Source organism: Carassius carassius, chromosome 13, assembly GCF_963082965.1.
Source record: "Carassius carassius chromosome 13, fCarCar2.1, whole genome shotgun sequence".
Taxonomy (NCBI): Eukaryota; Metazoa; Chordata; class Actinopteri; order Cypriniformes; family Cyprinidae; genus Carassius; species Carassius carassius.
In genome coordinates this window covers 22,139,149-22,159,874 of record NC_081767.1, presented here as the reverse complement: position 1 = coordinate 22,159,874, position 20,726 = coordinate 22,139,149, and the positions used below count along the sequence as shown (strand labels likewise).

Genomic DNA, 20,726 nt, shown 5'->3' with positions numbered 1-20,726 from the left:
TATCAGTAGTGTTGAGCACACAGACGCTGGTTTAATGGCATCAGAAAACAAGAAGATAGAAGAGAAAACAAGTCCTGGATGTGTGTCGTATATGACCAGGAGGCCCTGTTCGCTTGGCCCTGGTCACAATGTCACCTAAGAGTAAGTTCTTTGGTTAGACAGGCAGAGAGCTGACCCCCTTCTTCCACCCCAGGTTACCATCGGTGGTCTCCTAACACACGAGCCCTCTCCCCCCTCACATCTAGCGCATCACCTTCAGCACGTACCACAAGGACAGAGTGTTGATGTCATAATCATTGTGTATTCCAGAGTGCACAATCCTGTGACACATCCATTTGGGAGCGTTGAGTGTTTTGTGCTTGTTTGTACTGCGGTTGTCAGCTTTAACAAACCCATTTGCAACACATTTGGCCAATAACGCAGGTGTTTTATTTAGGTGCGTTCCTTTGGTTATTCCATTGTGCCAAGCCAACGGAAGTGTTCGATCCGCCATCTTACTAATCCCTACCAGCAGAGAGCACCATTGAGTTACATTCAAACCGCTGTCCTAAAATAACTCTATTTGAAGCAAATCAGTCAAATGGGATTTGTTTTTATGTTACGTGTATGTAAATTCATCTTTACTTTAGATGTTATCTGCAGTGTTTACGGTCTTTTGGGGCAGTATAAGCAATATATTGTTTATCATGTTCATGATGTTCGCTACTGTGATGAACGTAGCTTTTTAATAAGTAGGGGAAATTCGCGACCTTTAAAAAAATAACCGTTAACATGCCTAGGGTTTTTGCATTGTAATAATGTACAGAAATACTTCAGATTTATAAACGCTGACTTGTTAGGTGATGTTTTCTAGTTAAAATCATACAGTTTCCTATTAATTCAATAGAACGTTTACGCACACTAGGGATTACCAATATGGCGGCGCTGCGGCTTCACTTTCATGACGTCATGAGCAATCCAGTTCTATATTATAGATCAGTGGATCTGACACAGGTTTTCTAATCAGTAGACATGTAGCTTGAATAGTTTATTTCTGCAGAAAATTTGTTTCCACCTCAGAGGCGGAAAAAAGGATGTTTGACTTCAAGGGGGTTCAAGGAGATGAATTGCAGAGAACTTGTAAATAGTTTTTCTATGAATGCTTTCACTGGCTATGTTTCCATCCACCTATTTTTATGCGCATTTTGGATTATCAAAACATATTTGATGTTTGTTATTTTCAAACCATACAGCCGTACCAAAGCAATCTGTGACAAATGTTACCTAACATGCAGTGGCCCAAGAAATATTTTGGACACTTAAATCACACTTAAAAATATAATTAGATAACAAAATATGAAAACAAAGCAAATAAATAGACAAACAAAAGGGCCTTTGGAACTGATGTCACTTTTCTTAGCCATTTTTTTTCCCAAGTTACTTTGAAGCGGATTTATTAAGTCAGGTGTCCTTGCAGAATAACCACATGTGGAGCTCATCACTATTTAGTATTTTTTGACCAGTAGATCTTTCATAAACTTACAGTTTACACCACTTCAGATTATGTAGCTTGCATTGGGAAAGAATAAGAAAGTAAAAACTTTATACTTTCACTCAAGCTCAATTGTTCTCATAAGTTTACATATAAATTTGAACCATTCAGCATTAAACGTTGGAATCAATCAATGTTGAAGGAACAACTGACATTATTTCAACCGCATTTCAACGTTGAAGGTCGGTCATACGCCGGCTGGGAAATATCTGTTCTGTCAAATAACAAAGTTTATTATCTCACGTATGAGCTGTAGAAAAGACCAGAAAAAAAATACTTGCTCATTATTATTATTATTTTAATAAGCTAGTAAATTAAAATAATTAAGCTCGAAAAGAGACTTTGTGATTCAATTGCACTTTGTTTGATATTTTGTTGTATAATATATGACTTCAGTGTTCAAATATTTTTTGGGAGCAGTTCATTTTTCTTGTGGTTGGTTGAGAGTCACGCTGTTCATTAAGCAAAATAAAACACTAAAGACATTTGAGCTGATATCAAACACAGCTGATACACTGAAAGAATAAATCTTCTTCTGCACTTTATCCTCCTTTGACACTTTCCTCACAAAGCAGGGATTTTAAATGACTCATAACAGAAGGCATGTTGATTTTCTCTTGATTGACATCGTAGTCTCTATGTTAGGACATGCTGTGTGTGGCTGCAGTAGAGGGTCTGTGCTGAGTAGAGGCATGAATGGCTTCCTATGGTTTCCTGTGTCTGGGACCGAATGGAGAGTGACAGTGGGGATTCTGGGCTGAGCATTCCCAGGGGTCGACTCACCGGAGCAGCTGTCTGGGGGACGGTCGCTTAGACAAAAATATACAGTGCTCGATCACACGTTTGTCTTTCTCACCCCCCCAATACTCTCATTTATTCTCTCACTCCATCATTACTCCTGTCATTATTTTCTCCTTTTGATGTGAGGGCTTCTTGTTTCTCTCTCTTTTTCTTTCTTCTCTTCCCCCTTTAGAGAACTATACTCATGAGCTCTTATGTCGGACGAATCTCTGATGTGATCATGTTGCTTTGGACGTTAGATTACCCTGGCAATCTTCTTTAAGTAAAATGGAACCGGATTTCTCTCTTTTTTTTTTCTTATCGAAAGTCCATTTAGCCCATGTCTCTGAATTACACTGCAACCCAATACTGTGTGATGCATTAAATACAAGAAGACAATGGGATTTCCCATTCGTCTTACATTCAGACATTGCAATCTTTCTCCCACGAGCTCAGATACAGAAACAGCTAAATCCAGTGATTTCAACCCTGCACTCAATCTTGCCATAAGGTGGGCAACTCTTAGCTTTTGTATGCCAAGAACTGGTACTCGAAAAAGCTTGCACCCCAGGAAATTATGCCGTCTGCGTTCTAGAACTTCCAAGCTCCTCTCTCACTGTATGCTCTCTGATCGCCATTTTTACATCTTTTTGCTCCTCCGCTTAATCTTTGATTGTGATGCACCTTTATTGTTTGCGCCTGACGAATGCTGAAATACTCTCAGATCCGTGACAGCTCTGGAGTAGAGGCTGACACATTTTCACATCTGAGGAGCTCATTACAGGCCATTGACTAGATGAAATACTGGTGATGGCACTCTGGAAATAAACTGCTCTTCCTTTGTCGGCTTCTTGCAGCTCACTTCCCTCATCAGTCTCTATCTTTTTTTCTTTCTCTTTAGGAATCAGAGAAAAAAGGACTGATGGAAAAAATCCACATGATTCAAGAAATTGTGCTTACAGTTCAGAACACTTTAGATGAAGTGGCTTGCATTGGGGAAAGAGTGAAAAAGTAAGAACAGAGCATTTTATACCTCTTATGTAGCTTGTATGCAGTTATGCTCATAAGTCTTTATATTTTTCCTCTTGGCCAACTCTTGAGGTCTCTTAGTCTTGATTTTCATATTTATGCTGATGACACCCAAATATACATTCATTCAAAATCTGATGCAAATGTGGCTGCTTCACATCTTTCTTACTGTATCACAGATATCAAAAATTGGATGTCTGTTAATTTTCTGTCTAAATAGTGAAAAAACAGAAGTGTTGCTTATTGGTTTGCCTCACCAGTTACGCAGAGTGAAACCCATAGCCTTGCATGTGGATGGCTCTGTTATACAGTTCCAATCTAAATTAAAAAACCTGCGAGTAATTTTTGATTCTAATTTAACATTTGATCTTCATATACGTAAAACTGTTAAAGTTTCTTTTTTCAACTCAGAAATATATCCAGATTACGGTCCATGCTGCCTTTTCCTGGTTTTGGTTCTGGTTTTCTCTAGAATTGATTATTGCAATGCCTTGTTAGCAGGAGCATCAAACTTATTTTTCAAATTTATTTTGATACAAAACTCTGCTGCACGTATTCTGACTAGGACAAGACATAGAGATCATATAAAACCTATTTTAGAGACTTTGCATTGGCTACCTGTCAAATTTCGTGTTGATTTTAAGATTCTTATGTTGACCTACAAGGCATTAAATGGACTTGCTCCTACATATCTTTCTGAACTTTTAATACCCTACATTCCGACATGTAATCTTCACTCGACCAACGCTGGTCTTTTAGTTGTTCTGGTAATGCACCTAAAAACAATGGGTGATATGGCGTTTTCTTCAGTTGCCCCAAAGTTATGGAATTCTCTGCCTTCCGAAATTAGAAATGCACCATCCTTGAAAATGTTTAGTAAAAGTAAAAGTCTTTACTTTAAGGAAGCATTTAGGTGATAGGTGATTCTTGTGGTTGTTTATGTGATGTATTTTATGGGTTTACTATATGTCTTGGATATTTATTTTTAAATTGTTTTTGGGTTTGTAAAATTGTTTGTAAGGTGTATGTTAACCTGGACTGTTAATAAGTACATACATTAAAATATAGTACATTTTTACTTGTACAGTATGTAAATGTAATTTGTGTGTGTAAATTAACTTGACTTGTGTCTCCACTGACAGCACGTTCAACTGGTCAGTACCGTTCTTGTCATTCCTGGCCTGCCTGGTTCTGTTTCTGGTGACTGCCGCCTTGTACTACATCCCACTGCGGTACATAGTTTTAGTATGGGGTAAGTAAGTGAGATGCAATGTGTAGCCCTTTCACCCAATCATGCGTGATACTCCAGTGCTGCTGTTAAGCTGTCTCCACTTTCCTTTAAATGGAAGTCATGCAGAGGTGTTTTAGAAAGAATCACACTTTACTGTCTCTGAGCTTTGAGCTCGACTCTTTTACTGATGCCTGACGAAAGCTATTTAAAAAGTCATCCATTTACATAACTCTATCTGTGACAGCTGATTAGAATCATGAACATGATCCACTGTTAGCTAAGAAGGCCAGCTGTACCTCATCTGACTGAGGCTTTGTAAACTTGTGAAAGTTTCATGATGTATGTACAGTACGAGAGAAATATTTTAAATTGTATCTATTATTATAGCAATATCAGCTCAATGATGTCGCTGTAGCAGTTACAAGACATCATACAGCAGTAGTGTGAACTGTGATGACCGTATAAAAGACAGTGTGTATTAATTTATATGCACTTATAATCACATAGCAGTATAAATGTCATACATTAGATAAAGTGACAAATGTTTGTTGGATCAAGGTTTGTTTTGTCAGTACGATACGTGCATTTGCAGTAGATTACTTTATTAATGCACGCTTGTTTTCACAGGTGTTAAGAAATTTACCAAGAAGCTCTTCAACCCATATGCCATTTTCAATAATGAAATACTGGATTTTCTCAAGAGGGTGCCTTCTGATGTTCAAAAGGTAAGGGTCCAGTTTTACACTTTTAAAGAGAGAGGGAGGGACAGAGACAAGGAAGGAATTCCCTGAAGATGTCTGCATTATTTGCTCTAACAGAATTCCCAAGCGTTACCCAGGATATTTCCTCTGGCTGTGTTTCATTATTAATGGACTCACGCCTTTAAAGGCGGCCCCCGGCCCAATTATTTCCCAGCATGTCTTGATGGAGTCACTCGGCTGCCTGGATGGGGTCTGCTCTGATCTATCCTCGGCCGTAACGCTTCAGCCTTGTCCCTGATTATCAGTTTTGTCGGCTTTTGATAAAAGAAGGGTGCTGTAGAGGGTTCAGGGATTGGCTAAGGGGTCGGTGTCTGCACACTGGCAGTGTGGCGGCCCCCGTCACATCAGGTTGGAGGACTTAATGAAGTGTTGAGACAACGCCGTCCCGCTGAGCGCCATATGTGATGAAACATTATCCATGGCTGATATGTCATTCAGGGTTACATTATAAGCCCGGGGATGTGCAGCCGTCTTTTGGATCCTGAGTGAGATTCTGATGACAGGATACAAAGAGGGTCCTGCTTTGATTAAGTGTTTTGCATAGAATGCTTTTTTTCCATCAAAAAGGCTATTTAACTTTTGTCAGTGCTTTCTGTCCTGCTCAGATACTGGAGAGCTTTAGTGATTGGCTCAGATGAACCTCTGAAACTTTACATTAACATATGTCTGTGTGGTTGGATGAAGCCAGCATGACACACTGGTTTTGGCATGTGGAATCAGCAAGTTGGCAAAACAAGATGGAAACCATTGCTGAGTTTTTAAGCCTTTTGAAGTATGTTTTCTTGGTTGGATGAACTGCCTGCTGTTCATTTAAATGGAACGCATCAAAAATGGGAAGACGGAATGATCTTTAGCAGAAAAAAAAGTGCATGCCACTTTATAAAAAACTAAATGCCAATAAAACGCCACAGTGGTCATTAAGCATACCAGTAAAGACCGAAAAGGTATGCAAATCCTCGCTGTCCCTGTTAAGTTTAACTTGTCCAAACCATTATGCTAAAAATGGATTGACTAAATAAACAGCATGTAACAAAAGCTCAAATTGACTTCTGTCTCACGGTTCCGAAAATGACTTGGCAATTAGTGCCTGTGCTGTTCTTCAAACACAAACCCTCAAAACTGGACTTCATACAGTGGCCCTCTGTCCTAAAATAAGCAGCATCTGTCAGTTCTGAGGACAGTTTCATGTTCTGAGGCTGCCGCGTCTCTTTGTTCTCTTGTGCTCCATCTACCATTCTCATAATCAGGGCCTGGTAATTAGTGTGCAGTCCCTACCTTACAGATACACCTCCAGGTTATTGTTTAGAGGAGCAACAAACAAGAAAACCATTTGGACGCATTCTCCACGCTTTCGAGTCCTATCAGCCTCATGCTGTATTAAATTATTTGTCGATGCTGTAAGTTGTTCAGCCTGAACAAGAGAAAATGCCTTTAATGCAATTTTCAGAAGCTGATGTTGCTCATAGCTGTGAAAGCAAAATCATAGGGAATGCTTGTGGAGGTTATTATGATCCTGGAGTACTTGGGCTCGATAATGTGACCAAAATTTTTATGATGATATGTATTGAGTATTGGTGGACCAATATGGATTATCTGATGGCAAATGCTCATATCTTAGAGAGCTGATGTCCAATATAAAGCCAATATATCACGTCACATGGTTTAATTGAAATATTTTAAAGTAATTAGATACAATTATTTTACATAATATTTATTAAATTAGAAATAATTTTAAAAAGAACCATACAAATTTGATTCTTCTGGGTTTTCTGAAGTTTGAAAGATTGACAGAAATAAATATTTATTAGACATTTAAAGATAATTGTAAATTATATAAATGCATTTTGTTGAATACTGACATAATATGAGAACATTTTACAATACTTGCTATAAATAAAATGCTATAATACTTTTTCATGTACAATGTTCTTTAACAGTTCTGTCTAAAAATATATATTACCGTATTTTTCGGACTATAAGTCGCACCTGAGTATAAGTCGCATCAGTCCAAAAATACGTCATGAGGAGGAAAAAAACATACATAAGTCGCACTGGACTAGTAAGTCGAATTTATTTAGAACCAAGAGAAAACATTACCGCTACAGCCGCGAGAGGGCGCTCTATGTCTTCATTGTAGACTACAGGAGAACTGAGCAGCATAGAGCGCCCTCTTGCGGTTTTTATTTGGTTTTCTATTGGTTCATTTCTCTCGGTTCATGTCAAATTAATTGATAAATAAGTCGCTCCTGACTATAAGTCGCAGGACCAGCCAAACTATGAAAAAAAGTGCGACTTATAGTCCGGAAAATACGGTAAGTAGCTTGGTTGACCGCTTATATTGAATGACCAGCAAGTCTGTAATTGAAATTCAAATGCATCTTGAATGAAACCTAAATTTGGTACATAAGCTCATTTATTAGTCGTGGGCAAAAAATTATCATTTTCACATGCCAAATCATAATATTATTACTTGAAAGAGAAGGACTGACTTTGTAGTCAAATAGCAAATTCTCATTAAATTCTCATCTCATTAAAGTAGTTAAATGCAGAGAAAATGTATTTATCTTTTAAATGGCAGATCTGAATACATGTAATTGCAGTCTAGTAGTTACAGTATACGTGGAAATGCTATGAGCTGCAGGAAAAATCTTCCTGTTCAGTTTCTCAAACCTCAGTGAAACTCTACTTTCATCATGACGACCTTCAACTCCAACCTGAGTTCACTCCCTGCTTTAAGTAAAGTAAACAGCATCTGAAACGAGGGAAGTGTGTGATCATCTGTAACCACAATGCCCCCGCCGAAGCCGTACAGGCTCTTACTTACTTGCCTACAAACTGCTATAATTAGTCTTGAACAAACTTTTCTCAGGAAGGACACAGTTCCTCGCAAACCAAGGAGTTGCGAGCTAAGACAGCGGGTCTCCTCAACCGGTACCGTTCCCTTATAGGTGGGGGTGGTGTAGTCACCACTGTGTCGGTACGGAACCCTTGACTTTTCAAATCTTTCTTCCTTGTGATTAATCCCCTCTGCTCCTGTGTTTAAAAAATGATTCATTACAACCGCGCCCGCCTGGCTTTCCCCCTGCACTGGCTCTCCTCAGGGGAGCCATTACCGTGAGCGGGCCTCAGCTCCGATTACCTGTGTCTGACCAAAGAGCTGTTTGTTTTTACAGGTGCAGTACAGCGAGCTAAGAGCTGAGCCCGGCAACCAGGGCCTACCGAGGAAGAAACGCTTGCGCTGAAACCCGACGGACGTGTCGGATGAAAGGGACAGATGCCGTTTCAAGACATGGTCTGTTTAAGTCACAATGCGGCGTGCGAGTGGAGGAGGAGCCCCCTTGTGCCAAATCATCCACATTTCCACTGAGGTGTATTTATCGGCTGTATGATACTCTGTGTGTGTGTGTGTCTGAGGGGCCCCTCCTGATGGGGCCTTTGGCCCTCACGAACTCGCATGGTCACTGTGTCTGAGCATATCAAGGGAAAGATGGGCTTCACCAGCCTCTGCATGTGGTCACGCTGAAATGCAATGAAATACGACGCAGCCTTTTCATATATTAATGTCTTTTTAGAGACCACATTGTGGTTCATTTAACAAACGGAAAGTTAGCTACAAAACAGCGCACATACCTGTATGTGCTTCCTGTTGTTTGTGTTTACAGCAGGGAATATATAAATGAAGGAAAAATCTATTTATGATAAACTTGTTTATACTCTGGAAAATATTCAAGCAGTTTTAAATGCCATGTAACATTTTTATTCATGCTAATGCATCCTACTGTTAAGAATTGTTATTTTATTATATATGCTATTTGTTTTTTCTATGCATCTTCCGTGTTTTGTACATTAACTGTATGCAGCAGATAAAGATGAAATAAAGATGACTAAAAAGTTTGATTTTTAAATGTGTTTTTCTTCTTTCATGTCCTTAACTCTGTGTTATTTGTCAAAAAGATACACCAGCCCACACTTCAGAAGAAGATGCTAGTCACTGTTGGAGGAAAACATCAAAGTCTCTGTGTGTCCAGAGCAGTCAGCTAATGCACCGCTTTTGTAGTTCGCTGACAATAACAAGTCCAGATGAGAGAGCTCATCTCTCATAAAGAGGGAGGGAGATTAAGAGAGAGGAAGAGAGGGAGTGAGTGAGTATATACACTCCATACCCCACACTTAGCGTCTCCCATTTTCATTAAAATCAACTCCAGTGCCTAATGGCTCTCTACTAGACCCACCAACTCTATAGTGTTACCAGTGATGGGGCTTCAAGTAGAGCAAATGGTGATTTCCTGCCTCATCAACTTATTTATTCATATTACAGACATATTCCAGCCTCTCCGCTATCAAAGAGTAATATTTATTGAAAGAAACATTTCCAAAGTAGTGCATCTTGAATGTTGGCATTCAGAGTGTTGATTAGAAATTAATATTAAGTGATTATTAACATATTAATACAGTTATCAGTGAGCGCTGTGTTCATTTGCATCTTTTTTTACAGTGCTAAGTTTTGTCCTTCACCTCGATCTACAGAAAGACTTTATCAGAGTGAGCAGGAAAAAGTTTATTTCAAAGAAATGTAAAACCGAACAGAAAGAAGAAACTTCCTCAGATGTCATCCGCTCGCTTGCTCTCCCTCAATAATTTAGCGAGCGAGGTAAATAGTCGAGCGGATGCTTTGTAAAAATAGCTGTAGCCATACAGATGAGCCCAAGGCCCCAGCTCAGGGAGTTTGTTCAGACTGATTGGAGTGCTCAGCATCCCAGCCTGCTCCCCTCCGTCTCTCTCACCCACCCTTCACTCCTCTGCAGTTTGGTGCTGGTGAAAGAGCATTGGTTGGTGCAGCATGAAGAGTTTGATTGGCTCTCAGGGACCTGCTGGAGCCCGGGGCTATCTCTTTTGACAGTCTGATAGAGACATCACGGCACTCTCCCAGGAGCTGCCACCGGGGGTCCGATTCAAAGCGAGGTGGAGTAGATGTGACCCACGACGCTCTGACGAGAGAAATCCCACAGAAACTCCTGCACAGACTCCTCTGGGGGGCCACGGAGAGGGAGAGCAAGGAGGGGAGGGCCGGTGTCCCTTAGCTCAGTAAATGAGACCCCATCAGATGTCTGTGTGAGGTGAAACCAATTAAACGATGCTTGCAGGAAAGTGCTAGTCGTCGGGTTAGCACCAAAACTTGAAAGTGAGCCTCTTAAGTGGATGTGAAGTGTTTGTGCTGGAGGAGAGCAGTGGTCTTCAAAAATTCAAGACCGTCTCAAAAACGCGGATGGAATGAGAGGTGGCCAATTGGAATCTATTGTAAAAAGAGGCCCGACCTAGCATTCATCTTCGAGAGCTTGTGTTGACAAGTGTCTTTGGGTAAACTGCCTTGATGAAAATCTTATGCTTTGATGCATCATACATTTAGAAAGCCAAATTGTGGGCCGAAAATGAATGCACAAAATATAAGCACACCCTCTAACATGTAGCACTAACATCAACTGTGAGTATTTTTTTTTTTTAATAGCTTGTTCCAACAGAAAACAATTGTATCAAGTATAGTGTGTGACATTGTTGTGTGGTGTATTAAGAAGACTGAATTAAGCATATTTTGCTGTCTAGGTTCAGATTTTATTAGGGATGCACAATATTATCAGAACTTTATTGAAGTCAGCCGATAATGGCTTAAAATGTAAATATCGGCCCGATATGAAAACTAATGCCGATATGTCTTGCCGATAAGACGAGTAACTCAAATGTGCTCAGGGTGTGATAGCGATAAGATCACATCAGCAGTGTGGCCATTCTTGATAGATTCACTGTTTTGAGCATTTATTTTTAGAATGAGAGTACAGAATGAAGCGTCTGGTGTGAGATAAAGTCAGCATCTTCTAGATCGTGAAGCAGCAACAGCAGCTTCCCCCGGGTCCTAATGCCCGTCCGGTAAGGACTTTTATTTACTTAATTATAATACAAATTAAAGTACAATATAAAAATAACATTTAAGATTGTGGTTCTGATTAAATAAAGCAGTAATTGATGTCTTAAAAGCATGAGTATGGTTTGATTTAAAGGTCAGAAGGTATAGCATACATGAATAAAAATCACAAAAAAGACACTTGTAAATTAATAATTTTATATAGTGTATACAGATTTATTCAACAATGTGTAATATATATATATATATATATATAATATATATATATATATATATATATATATATATATCAAACAGATTATGAAACCTTAAATACAAGGAGCTCTAAAAGATTTTCAGAATTTGTACAACTCTTTTGCTTTTAGACCATCTACAGATATTAAACATTCAAATAAAATGTTAAGGATTGTTTTATAATTGCTTCATAGTTATTTTCAAAGCTTTCAGTGTACTCTCATTATAAAGGAACTTTATTGTTTATTCAATTCTCAAAAGTAAGTTTAAACTAACCAAAATGTAAAATGAATATTTGTGCAGTAGACACTTGGTGTTGTTTCCGAACAAAAGGAAATATATCAAGTATCGGCATCGGCAATCGCTATAATGAGTTGAAAAATAACGGCATATCGGATATCAGCAAAAATCTAATACCGTGCATCCTTAGATTTTATAGAAAAATTATTTGAAAAATAAAAAAAAATCCTGAAACTAAAGAGGATTTAGTTTACTAAGATATTGCTAATTATTAAATGACTCTCTCTTCTTCAGCTTTCATGTTAAATATGCACTATCCATTAACTATAGATCAGGGCCCGTATTCATAAAGATTCTAAGAATCCTCTCAGAAAACTCTTAATTTAGCTTAAAAACTTTTACATAGGAGTCTTAGCTTAAGAGCGATTCGGGACCGATCTGAAAGCAACTCTAAGTAAGGAAAAGACAAAAACTTTCATCTTAGTGAGGAGGCGGGGTTGACCCCGTTGCTATGTATGACACAATCTTTTGAAGACTGTGATTGGTTGGTTGTCTAAGAATGAAAAAAGAGTGATTTTAAGTATAGGGTCTATTCTAATTCTCACTTTGAATTTACATGCGTAATTTTTCCTTTTTGACCGTTCTCTCTCTCTCACACACACACACACACACACACACACACACACACACACACACACACACACACACACACACACACACACACACACACACACACACACACACATTATATGTGTGTATATAAATCCTTTTTTTATTTACCATGCTTTTAATTTCCTATAAGGTATTTGATTGGCTTAGAATGATAAAAATTGTTCCACTCTTTCCAGTTACAGTGATTGCTATCCTATTTAAGTGGCGGTTTGAATATTGGTTTTTATGTATCAAACATGGAATCAGAACCTAGAAGGGCGAGAAACTGGAAAGAGGAACAGTGTTTACTGTTAGCCCAGTTAGTGGATGAACACAAGACCATTCTTAAAGGAAAATTTGGGCCGGGTGTCACAGCAAGGGACAAGAAGCAGACATGGGAGTGTATAGCACAAACTATTAACGGTTCATTCCCCCTGCTTGTGCACACCTATAAGCCTGCTATATTCATAAATGCAGTTTTTTGAGCCTGCAAGGTGGGAATGTCCAGTGGAAACGAAATGAACTGCGACACAATAAGATGTTCTGAAAGTGCTGTAATTGTTTGTGTGATCACTCTGCTTACAGAAGGTTGTGACAGACCCAAATCATCACTATTGCATTGTTGCATTTTCCCAGGTGCCAAATATCGTAATGTAGTGATTACTTTAATTTCTGGCGCCATGTCATTTCTGTCATCTCTAATAAGATCAGTCACAAACACGATCCCTGCACGATCTAATCTATAGCGTCTTATTAACTCACTGTCATCCATTGTCTGCAACACATTTCTTCTGCCTCTTCGTCTTTCTGCCATTTTCTCCTGCTAAAGAAACTCTTAAGACTCTTAAAAGTCCTTGTCTGTGCTCCTAACAAGTTTGACATTAAGACCTCTTTTATGGGTTAAGATGCTTTCTGAATTACTTTTTTCTTTACTAGGATTTTTTCTTTAATTTTAAGAGTAAACTCCCACATTTCTAAGAATTTTCTTAGAATTTTGTCACTAGGAGCTACTTTTTGCATTAAGATTCTTTATGAATACGGGCCCAGTGCCTGTATTCACAAAACAGTTTATCTAACCACTATTATCCTTATTACTAATTATCCTAAATAGAAGTAAAAGTTTTTAGCTAAGAGTTTTCCTATCGCTGCTGAGACAAACTTTTACTAAGGAATAGAGAGAAGTCTTAAGCTAAGAGAAGGGCGGGGTTGACCTCGTTGCTATGGATGATGTCAGCATGCTTACTAACTATACACACAGTGATTGGCTGATAGTGGAGGGTTCTCTGTAGAGTTTTATTCATAGATCTATTGTAGAGCACGATGTTGCAATATATAAAGGTTTAAAAATAAAAATTTTGTCACATTCAAATAAAGATATTAAAATGCAGGCTAATTGTCACTAAACAAGTATATGTTCAGCTAATTATCAGCCTCTTACATGTATGCTTCTCGTAAGCAGTTAGTGAATATGCTTATAAACAGCCTTTTAATTAACAGAGTAGAATAATCATGACTGAAAGCAATACATGCAAAAACGTCAAAAAAAAATTAGGATGCAAGAACAGCTGTTACTTCTTGCACAACTGGTTAATGAAAACAAGGATATATTCATAGGAAAATTTGGAGTTGGGATAACCTCCGAAACCAAGGGTGATACCCTTTAAAAGGTCATTATCTTCAGATGTTTTTAAAATGTTTACATTCTGAGGCAGATCGCTGGAAACAGCCATTTTAGGATAGTTAGTGTTTTGATCTTAGTGACTTAGGAGTCCTCTTCACTACTTCTAATATTTCACAGATTTAGGAGCTTGTTTTAGAGCTAAAATGTTTTGTGAAATACTCTTAGAGCAAAAATGTAGGAGTCCTAAATTTAGGACTGACACGCCCATTATTTTTAAGATTTTCTCCTAAATCGGCGAGTTATTTTATTCAGTGTCCTCCCAGTGGCTTCATTTTAGATTTCTAATTTGTGGCAGTTTACAGAGAAGTGACTATTTTATTCTCCAGAACACAAAAGATTGACACATTGTTTTATTTTACAAATAGTTTTTGCAATATTTACAAATTTGATCAAAATTTGGATAAAAACGTAGGTATTGATGGAGGACAATAGAGACAATACATTGCCCCCTCCTCCCCCTGCTGCATTGTCTAATAAACAAAATCATGAAAAAAAAAAAGACCCGTTTGCCTCTGTCTCCTGGGATTGAAACCTCAAATCTCTATAGATTACTAAACAGGCAATATGGTCCCTGAATATTTTCCCCAAACCCACTAATGAACATCTCATCCACACAGCAGTTAACACTGCTTGCATCATTCTCTCTCTCTTTTTCTCCTTCAGTAGTTGTTGTTTTGCTTGGTCTGAAGCTGATGTCTTCATCAGCCTGTCAGAAAGGAAGTGCCTGCAGCTGTGGCGAGTCCCCCCAGTGCCTGTCGCACTCTGTGTTTCCATGGTAGTCCTTCAGGCGGCACCATGGGCCGACTGTGCGCAAGGACCCCTACAACCTGTTTTTTTTTTTTTTCTGATATGCAGCCCCGAAGCGGGCGTCAAACTGAAACACCAGATAGTAAGAGTGTTGCAATACTTCTTTTGCAGGTGGTGCTTTCTCTTTCAGAAGCAATGCCAACCAAATCTCATTTTAATAAAAGATGCCCCTGGTCCTCAATTATTGTTATGCGGGTGCTTTCGTTAAAGGGAAATAGTTCTCCCTTTACTCACTGTGTATTCCTGTAGTCTTCATAAGCCAGCATTAAACATAAGCTTCTTGTTAACATAAAGATGTCACATTACTTTACTTTTGATTTGTTTTCCTTAGTAGTACGTCAAAATAAAAACACATCAGAGACTCGTCGTGTTGCTGAGGGGCTCAACGTCGCTGTATTGAGATCGCCAAGTCAGGCCTCAGTTCTGACACCAATAATGAGAAGGCTTTCCTGGAATCAGACACTAATGAGATCCAAATGACCAAAGCGATTGTTTTTACTCTTCTCGGGGTGGGCCACACCAACTGAGAACCTTAACCCTACATGCTTAGCCTGTCGAAGATATTCCCACATCTACTTTGGAAGGAAGGAAAGCCACCATGGATATTGTATGCAACGTATTTAAATGAACAAAGACTAGTAAAAATTAGAGCAAATATTACAGTCAGTAGTGGGTACAAATATTCATTACATTTTAAAGTCTCAACTGCAATTGAGCCTGAGGGTGCATGCAAACTCATAGTTTGCATATCATTTATACAGTGGGTGTATTACACTCACTGACACTGAGCCGTAATTTCTCACAATACATCAAGTGCACCGGAGTAGCCTTTAAGAGCTAAAATTAAGTCGATGGCCTTTCAAAGCATCTCTCTTAGGGGCCTGTCCGGATTAATAAATTCAACTGATTTGGCTTTAATATTATCCGGAGTGCATTAGAATGTAGCTAACAGCTGGGGTGGTGGCCAGTCTCAGGGGCACTGGCAGGGGCGAGGAGTGCCGCTGAGATACGGAGTGTGAGTCTGAGGGCAGGCAGGCCATGAGCAGCGTGGGGCCAGAGGTCCCTCTGTTACAGGTGCGGCCCTGACAGAATCTGCTCTTGGATCAGAAAGGCCAGGCTTAGATGAAAGGACGATGAGGAGGGCCGCTGACCGTCACCCTTTCTGCGACAAGCTCTCAGCTCTGATAACTGGTTGCGAGGAGCTTGTTTACTTTCGCCATCCTTTTCCTTTTATCGTCAAAGCAAGAAAATGTTAAACAATGTTAATAGAACAGGACAGCCCTCTCAGTGACACATTATAACAATAATCAAGAAAAAATGTTGCTTAATAAACATGGGAAATCTCTTTCTCTCCATCCCATTACTGAATTGCATTGCGCACCCTTGAGGAAGGACCTTGAGAACAGAGCGCCATGGAAGTGGAAATTGGTGAAACGATAGAAAGGAAGATATGGAGATGAAGACAAAGAGAGAAAGACACCTTTGTTAGCTATCTGTTGTCGCCTCAATGGTCGGTGTTTAGCGTACGCACACCCCGTCAGGCAACAATACACAGAATAATTTAACTGCATATTTCATTTTAATTAACAGTGATATAATGCAATGTGACTCTTAGCCTCCAGAGGAAAGAACACAATATTTGGCTTGATGAATCTACTAGAGCCACTCGCAGTTTCTCTGCACCTCATGGGATTCAGGTATCATTAGAGATAAGCAGAGATCTGCTTTTTGTCTCACGGTAAAAAAAAAAGTGCAGACACATTGGTGACTGCAGAAGTGTTCAATATTAATAGCCTTTCATCAAGGACACAATTAGGACACCTCTATCTGACACGTTCTATAGGAGTCTATAGGAGATGAATATGTATATCTGGTGTTCTGGAATGTGCCAGTGCACAAAAGTAACGGGGTGAAATCACAGTACAGTCGAGTAAAGGCTTGCACAAAAAAAACAATCAGGTTGATTGTTTTTTACAATTCAGTCTGGTTCATGCAACGCAGTACAAGCAGTTTGTAAGCAACAGTGTAACCACAAAAGCAGCATTAGCGCTTTCAAACTGACAGCGATTCTACTGTGTAACAGAATTTAAGCTCTATACAACAAAATCAACAATAAAGTGAGTATCTTCAGCCATAAATGAGAAATTCTACACCAAATGAAACCCAAAAATAAACTGCTTAAATTATCAAATTTAGTCAGAAAGTGCTGTTTTTGTGATATTTAGTATAGTGCTTTTGTGTGCAATATGAAACGGCTAATTCTTTAGTTAAAAATGAAAAATTGGTTACATTAAAAATGTATGTTGCAATTCTTTTATTGTAACTTGTCTACCTGACAAATGTTTATTGTTTAGATCATGTAAAAACATTTGCCAGTTAACACTTTTTTTTTCAATGTGATATATACTAATTTATGGAAAGTTTCATGCAAAGCATATTCTCTGATGGTCTCCCCCCCCCTTCACTATCATATAAAAACATGCATTCACAGTCACCAATTACTGTAGGGTTTGGTCTCACTTCCTGTCTTATCTCTGGTGAAAATAATTGTTACATTTGTCTTCCCTTACTGTGAAAAAAATTCTGTTTTAAACCGAAAACTCTTGAAATCACCCTACATATCAATTATAATTGGAGACTGAGGTTTCCAAAGATCACTGCCCACTGCCACTGATATTACAATCAATCTCTGGGCATGCTTTGCCTCCTCTTTCATTAACAAGGCCTGCTAATTACAGCCACATGAACCGTCCTCCAGATCTAAAGCATGCCACTACGCACATAGTAATTGAACACACCATTGATGTTAAAAAAAGGATTTAACTTCATTTAAAGCTCCTGATTCTGATTAATTAGATGTGCTCTTGCATTGGAACCACTTTGCTCTGTGATCATGGCTTAAAGGGTCCAGTTGTTGAGATATTGAAATGATGTTTGTTTTGCTCATGAGTCTACGGTGTCAGCCACCAGGGCCCAATTAGCCGGCAAACTAAAGCCATTGTTAGTTTCGTCTTTAGCTTTGACAAGCAGTGGAGGCTATATTTTTCCCCTTTGCTACAGCTGCACTGTGCACCGTTCAGACATGTGGTGACCGTGTAGTGAAATTATAATTCCTGGATTACAAACACATCTGTACCTCTTCAGAACTGCAGGGAAAAAGAAGCATAGTAGAAAATGTATATTAGTACAAAACATACTATGTACTGTACATAACAACAGCATTTATCCATGGCTTGTTGCATATGATAATAAATTAGATTTGAAGTGATTAAAACATTGGTTAAATGAATGGATAAATGTGTGCGTGTATATATGTGTGTGTGTGTGTGTGTGTGTATATATATATATATATATGTATAAATATATATATATATATATATATATATACAGTACAGACCAAAAGTTTGGAAACATTACTATTTTTAATGTTTTTGAAAGACCTCAAGTCTCTGGATGTTGTGGGGCTGTCTTGGCTGACACGCCTCTGCAGCATCGCGTGGCAGTCGGGGACGGTGCCTCTGGGATGGCAGACCGGGGTGGTGGTCCCTCTTTTTAAGAAGGGGGACCGGAGGGTGTGTTCCAACTACAGGGGGATCACACTTCTCAGCCTCCCTGGGAAAGTCTATGCCAGGGTACTGGAGAGGAGAATCCGGCCGATAGTAGAACCTCGGATTCAGGAGGAACAGTGTGGTTTTCGTCCAGGCCGTGGAACACTGGACCAGCTCTATACCCTCTACAGGGTGCTGGAGGGTTCATGGGAGTTTGCCCAACCAGTCCACATGTGCTTTGTGGATTTGGAGAAGGCATTCGACTGTGTCCCTCGCGGCGGCCTGTGGAGGGTGCTCCGGGAGTATGAGGTCCGGGGCCCTTTGCTAAGGGCTATCCGGTTCCTGTACGACCGGAGCAGGAGCTTGGTTCGTATTGCCAGCAGTAAGTCAGACTTGCTCCCGGTGCGTGTTGGACTCCGGCAGGGCTGCCCTTTGTCGCCGGTTCTGTTCATGATTTTTGTGGACAGAATTTCTAGGCGCAGCCAGCGGCCGAAATGAGCTTTCTCCGCAGGGTGGCTGGGCGATCCCTTAGAGATAGGGTGAGAAGCTCAGTCACCCGGGAGGAGCTCAGAGTAGAGCCGCTGCTCCTCCACATCGAGAGGGGTCAGCTGAGGTGGCTCGGGCATCTATTTCGGATGCCTCCTGGACGCCTTCCCGGGAAGGTGTTCCGGGCGCGTCCCACTGGGAGGAGACCACGGGGAAGACCTAGGACACGCTGGAGAGACTATGTCTCCCGGCTGGCCTGGGAACGCCTCGGTGTCCCCCCAGAAGAGCTGGAGGAAGTGTCTAGGGAGAGGGAAGTCTGGGGTTCTCTGCTTAGACTGCTGCCCCCGCGACCCGGCCCCGGATAAGCGGAAGAAGATGGATGGATGGATGGATGTTTTTGAAAGAAGTTTCTTCTGCTCATCAAGCCTGCATCTATTTGATCAAAAATACAGAAAAAACAGTAATATTGTGAAATATTATTACAAATTAAAATAATAGTTTTCTATTTGAATATACTTAAAAAAAAAAAAATATTCCTGTGATGCAAAGCTGAATTTTCAGCATCATTACTCAAGCCTTCAGTGTCACATGTAACATCCGGTCTATCACATGATCATTTAGAAATCATTCTAATATTCTGATTTATTATGAGTGTTGGAAACAGTTCAGCTGTCTAATATATTTGATGAATAAAAGGTTAAAAAGAACTGCATTTATTCAAAATAAAAATAAAAATTTTCTTTACTATCACTTTTTATCAATTTAACACATCCTTGCTGAATAAAAGTATTGATTTTATTTTAAAAAAAGAAAGAAAAAAAAATTACTGACCCCAAATTACTGACCAGTAGTGTATATTGTTATTACAAAATATTTATATTTTAAAAACATAGCTTTTTTTTGTTTAAGTATCCTAAAAAAGTATCACATGTTCTGAATAAATATTAAGCAGCAGAACTGTTTCCAACTTTGATAATGAATCATCATATTAGAAAGATTTCTAATTGATCATGTGATAATGATCCTAAAAATTCAGCTTTGCATCACAGAAATAAATGATAATTTAAAGTATAATAAATGTAAAAACAATTATTTTAAATTGTAATAATATATCACAATATTACATTTTTCTGTATTTTTGATCAAATAAATGCAGGCTTGATGAGCAGAAGAAACGTCTTTCAAAAACATGAAAAATAGCAATGTTTCCAAACTTTTGGTCTGTACTGTATATATATATATATATATATATATATATATACATGCATACATACATACACACACACACACACACACACACACACATATATATATATATATATATATATATATATATATATATATATATATATATATATATCAATGTATGGAGTGTGTCCATTTTTTTGTGGCTATTCTGATGGTTGCTGTATTCTTTGTAAGCCAGGTAGAAAATGTAAAACGAAAATTCAGATGATTTAGTGTTCGAAGGTTTCTAATTAAAATCACATTGAATAAAATGTGCTAAAACTCACATAGATATTAACTTCCTTCCTTTATGGTTGGAATAAAAATTTGGTTGTTCGAGACAAATGATTTAAAACAAACTTTGAAGAAACTGATCATTTTCCAGGTTGTCTCTCAGTGAGACCAGCATGACGATATACAGTACTGTACTTTCCATGACTGGGAATGACTGTTCATTTTCTGCCTTTCAAGAGTGTCTACCAAGAGCATCATCTGACAGCAAAGACTTTTTATTATTCTAAAGGCATAGTTCAGGAAAAGAAAAGAAAAATAAATTGCGTTCCATTCAAGAGCAGCTCTGTATGGTAACAACGATATGAGGGT

General features: G+C 38.9%; 1 protein-coding gene across 1 annotated transcript in view; it reads left to right on the top strand.

Moving 5' to 3' along the window:
- LOC132156096 (multiple C2 and transmembrane domain-containing protein 2-like) overlaps nt 1–9,227 on the top strand; it is a 45,961-nt gene extending 36,734 nt beyond the window's left edge. Inside the window, exons 20-23 of the mRNA XM_059564931.1 lie at nt 3,213–3,322; nt 4,483–4,592; nt 5,199–5,296; nt 8,506–9,227. Of these exons, the coding sequence (XP_059420914.1) occupies nt 3,213–3,322; nt 4,483–4,592; nt 5,199–5,296; nt 8,506–8,574 (387 nt within the window). The 3' untranslated portion in view covers nt 8,575–9,227. The remainder of the gene's footprint in view (nt 1–3,212; nt 3,323–4,482; nt 4,593–5,198; nt 5,297–8,505) is intronic.
- Nucleotides 9,228–20,726: the final 11,499 nt, after the last annotated feature.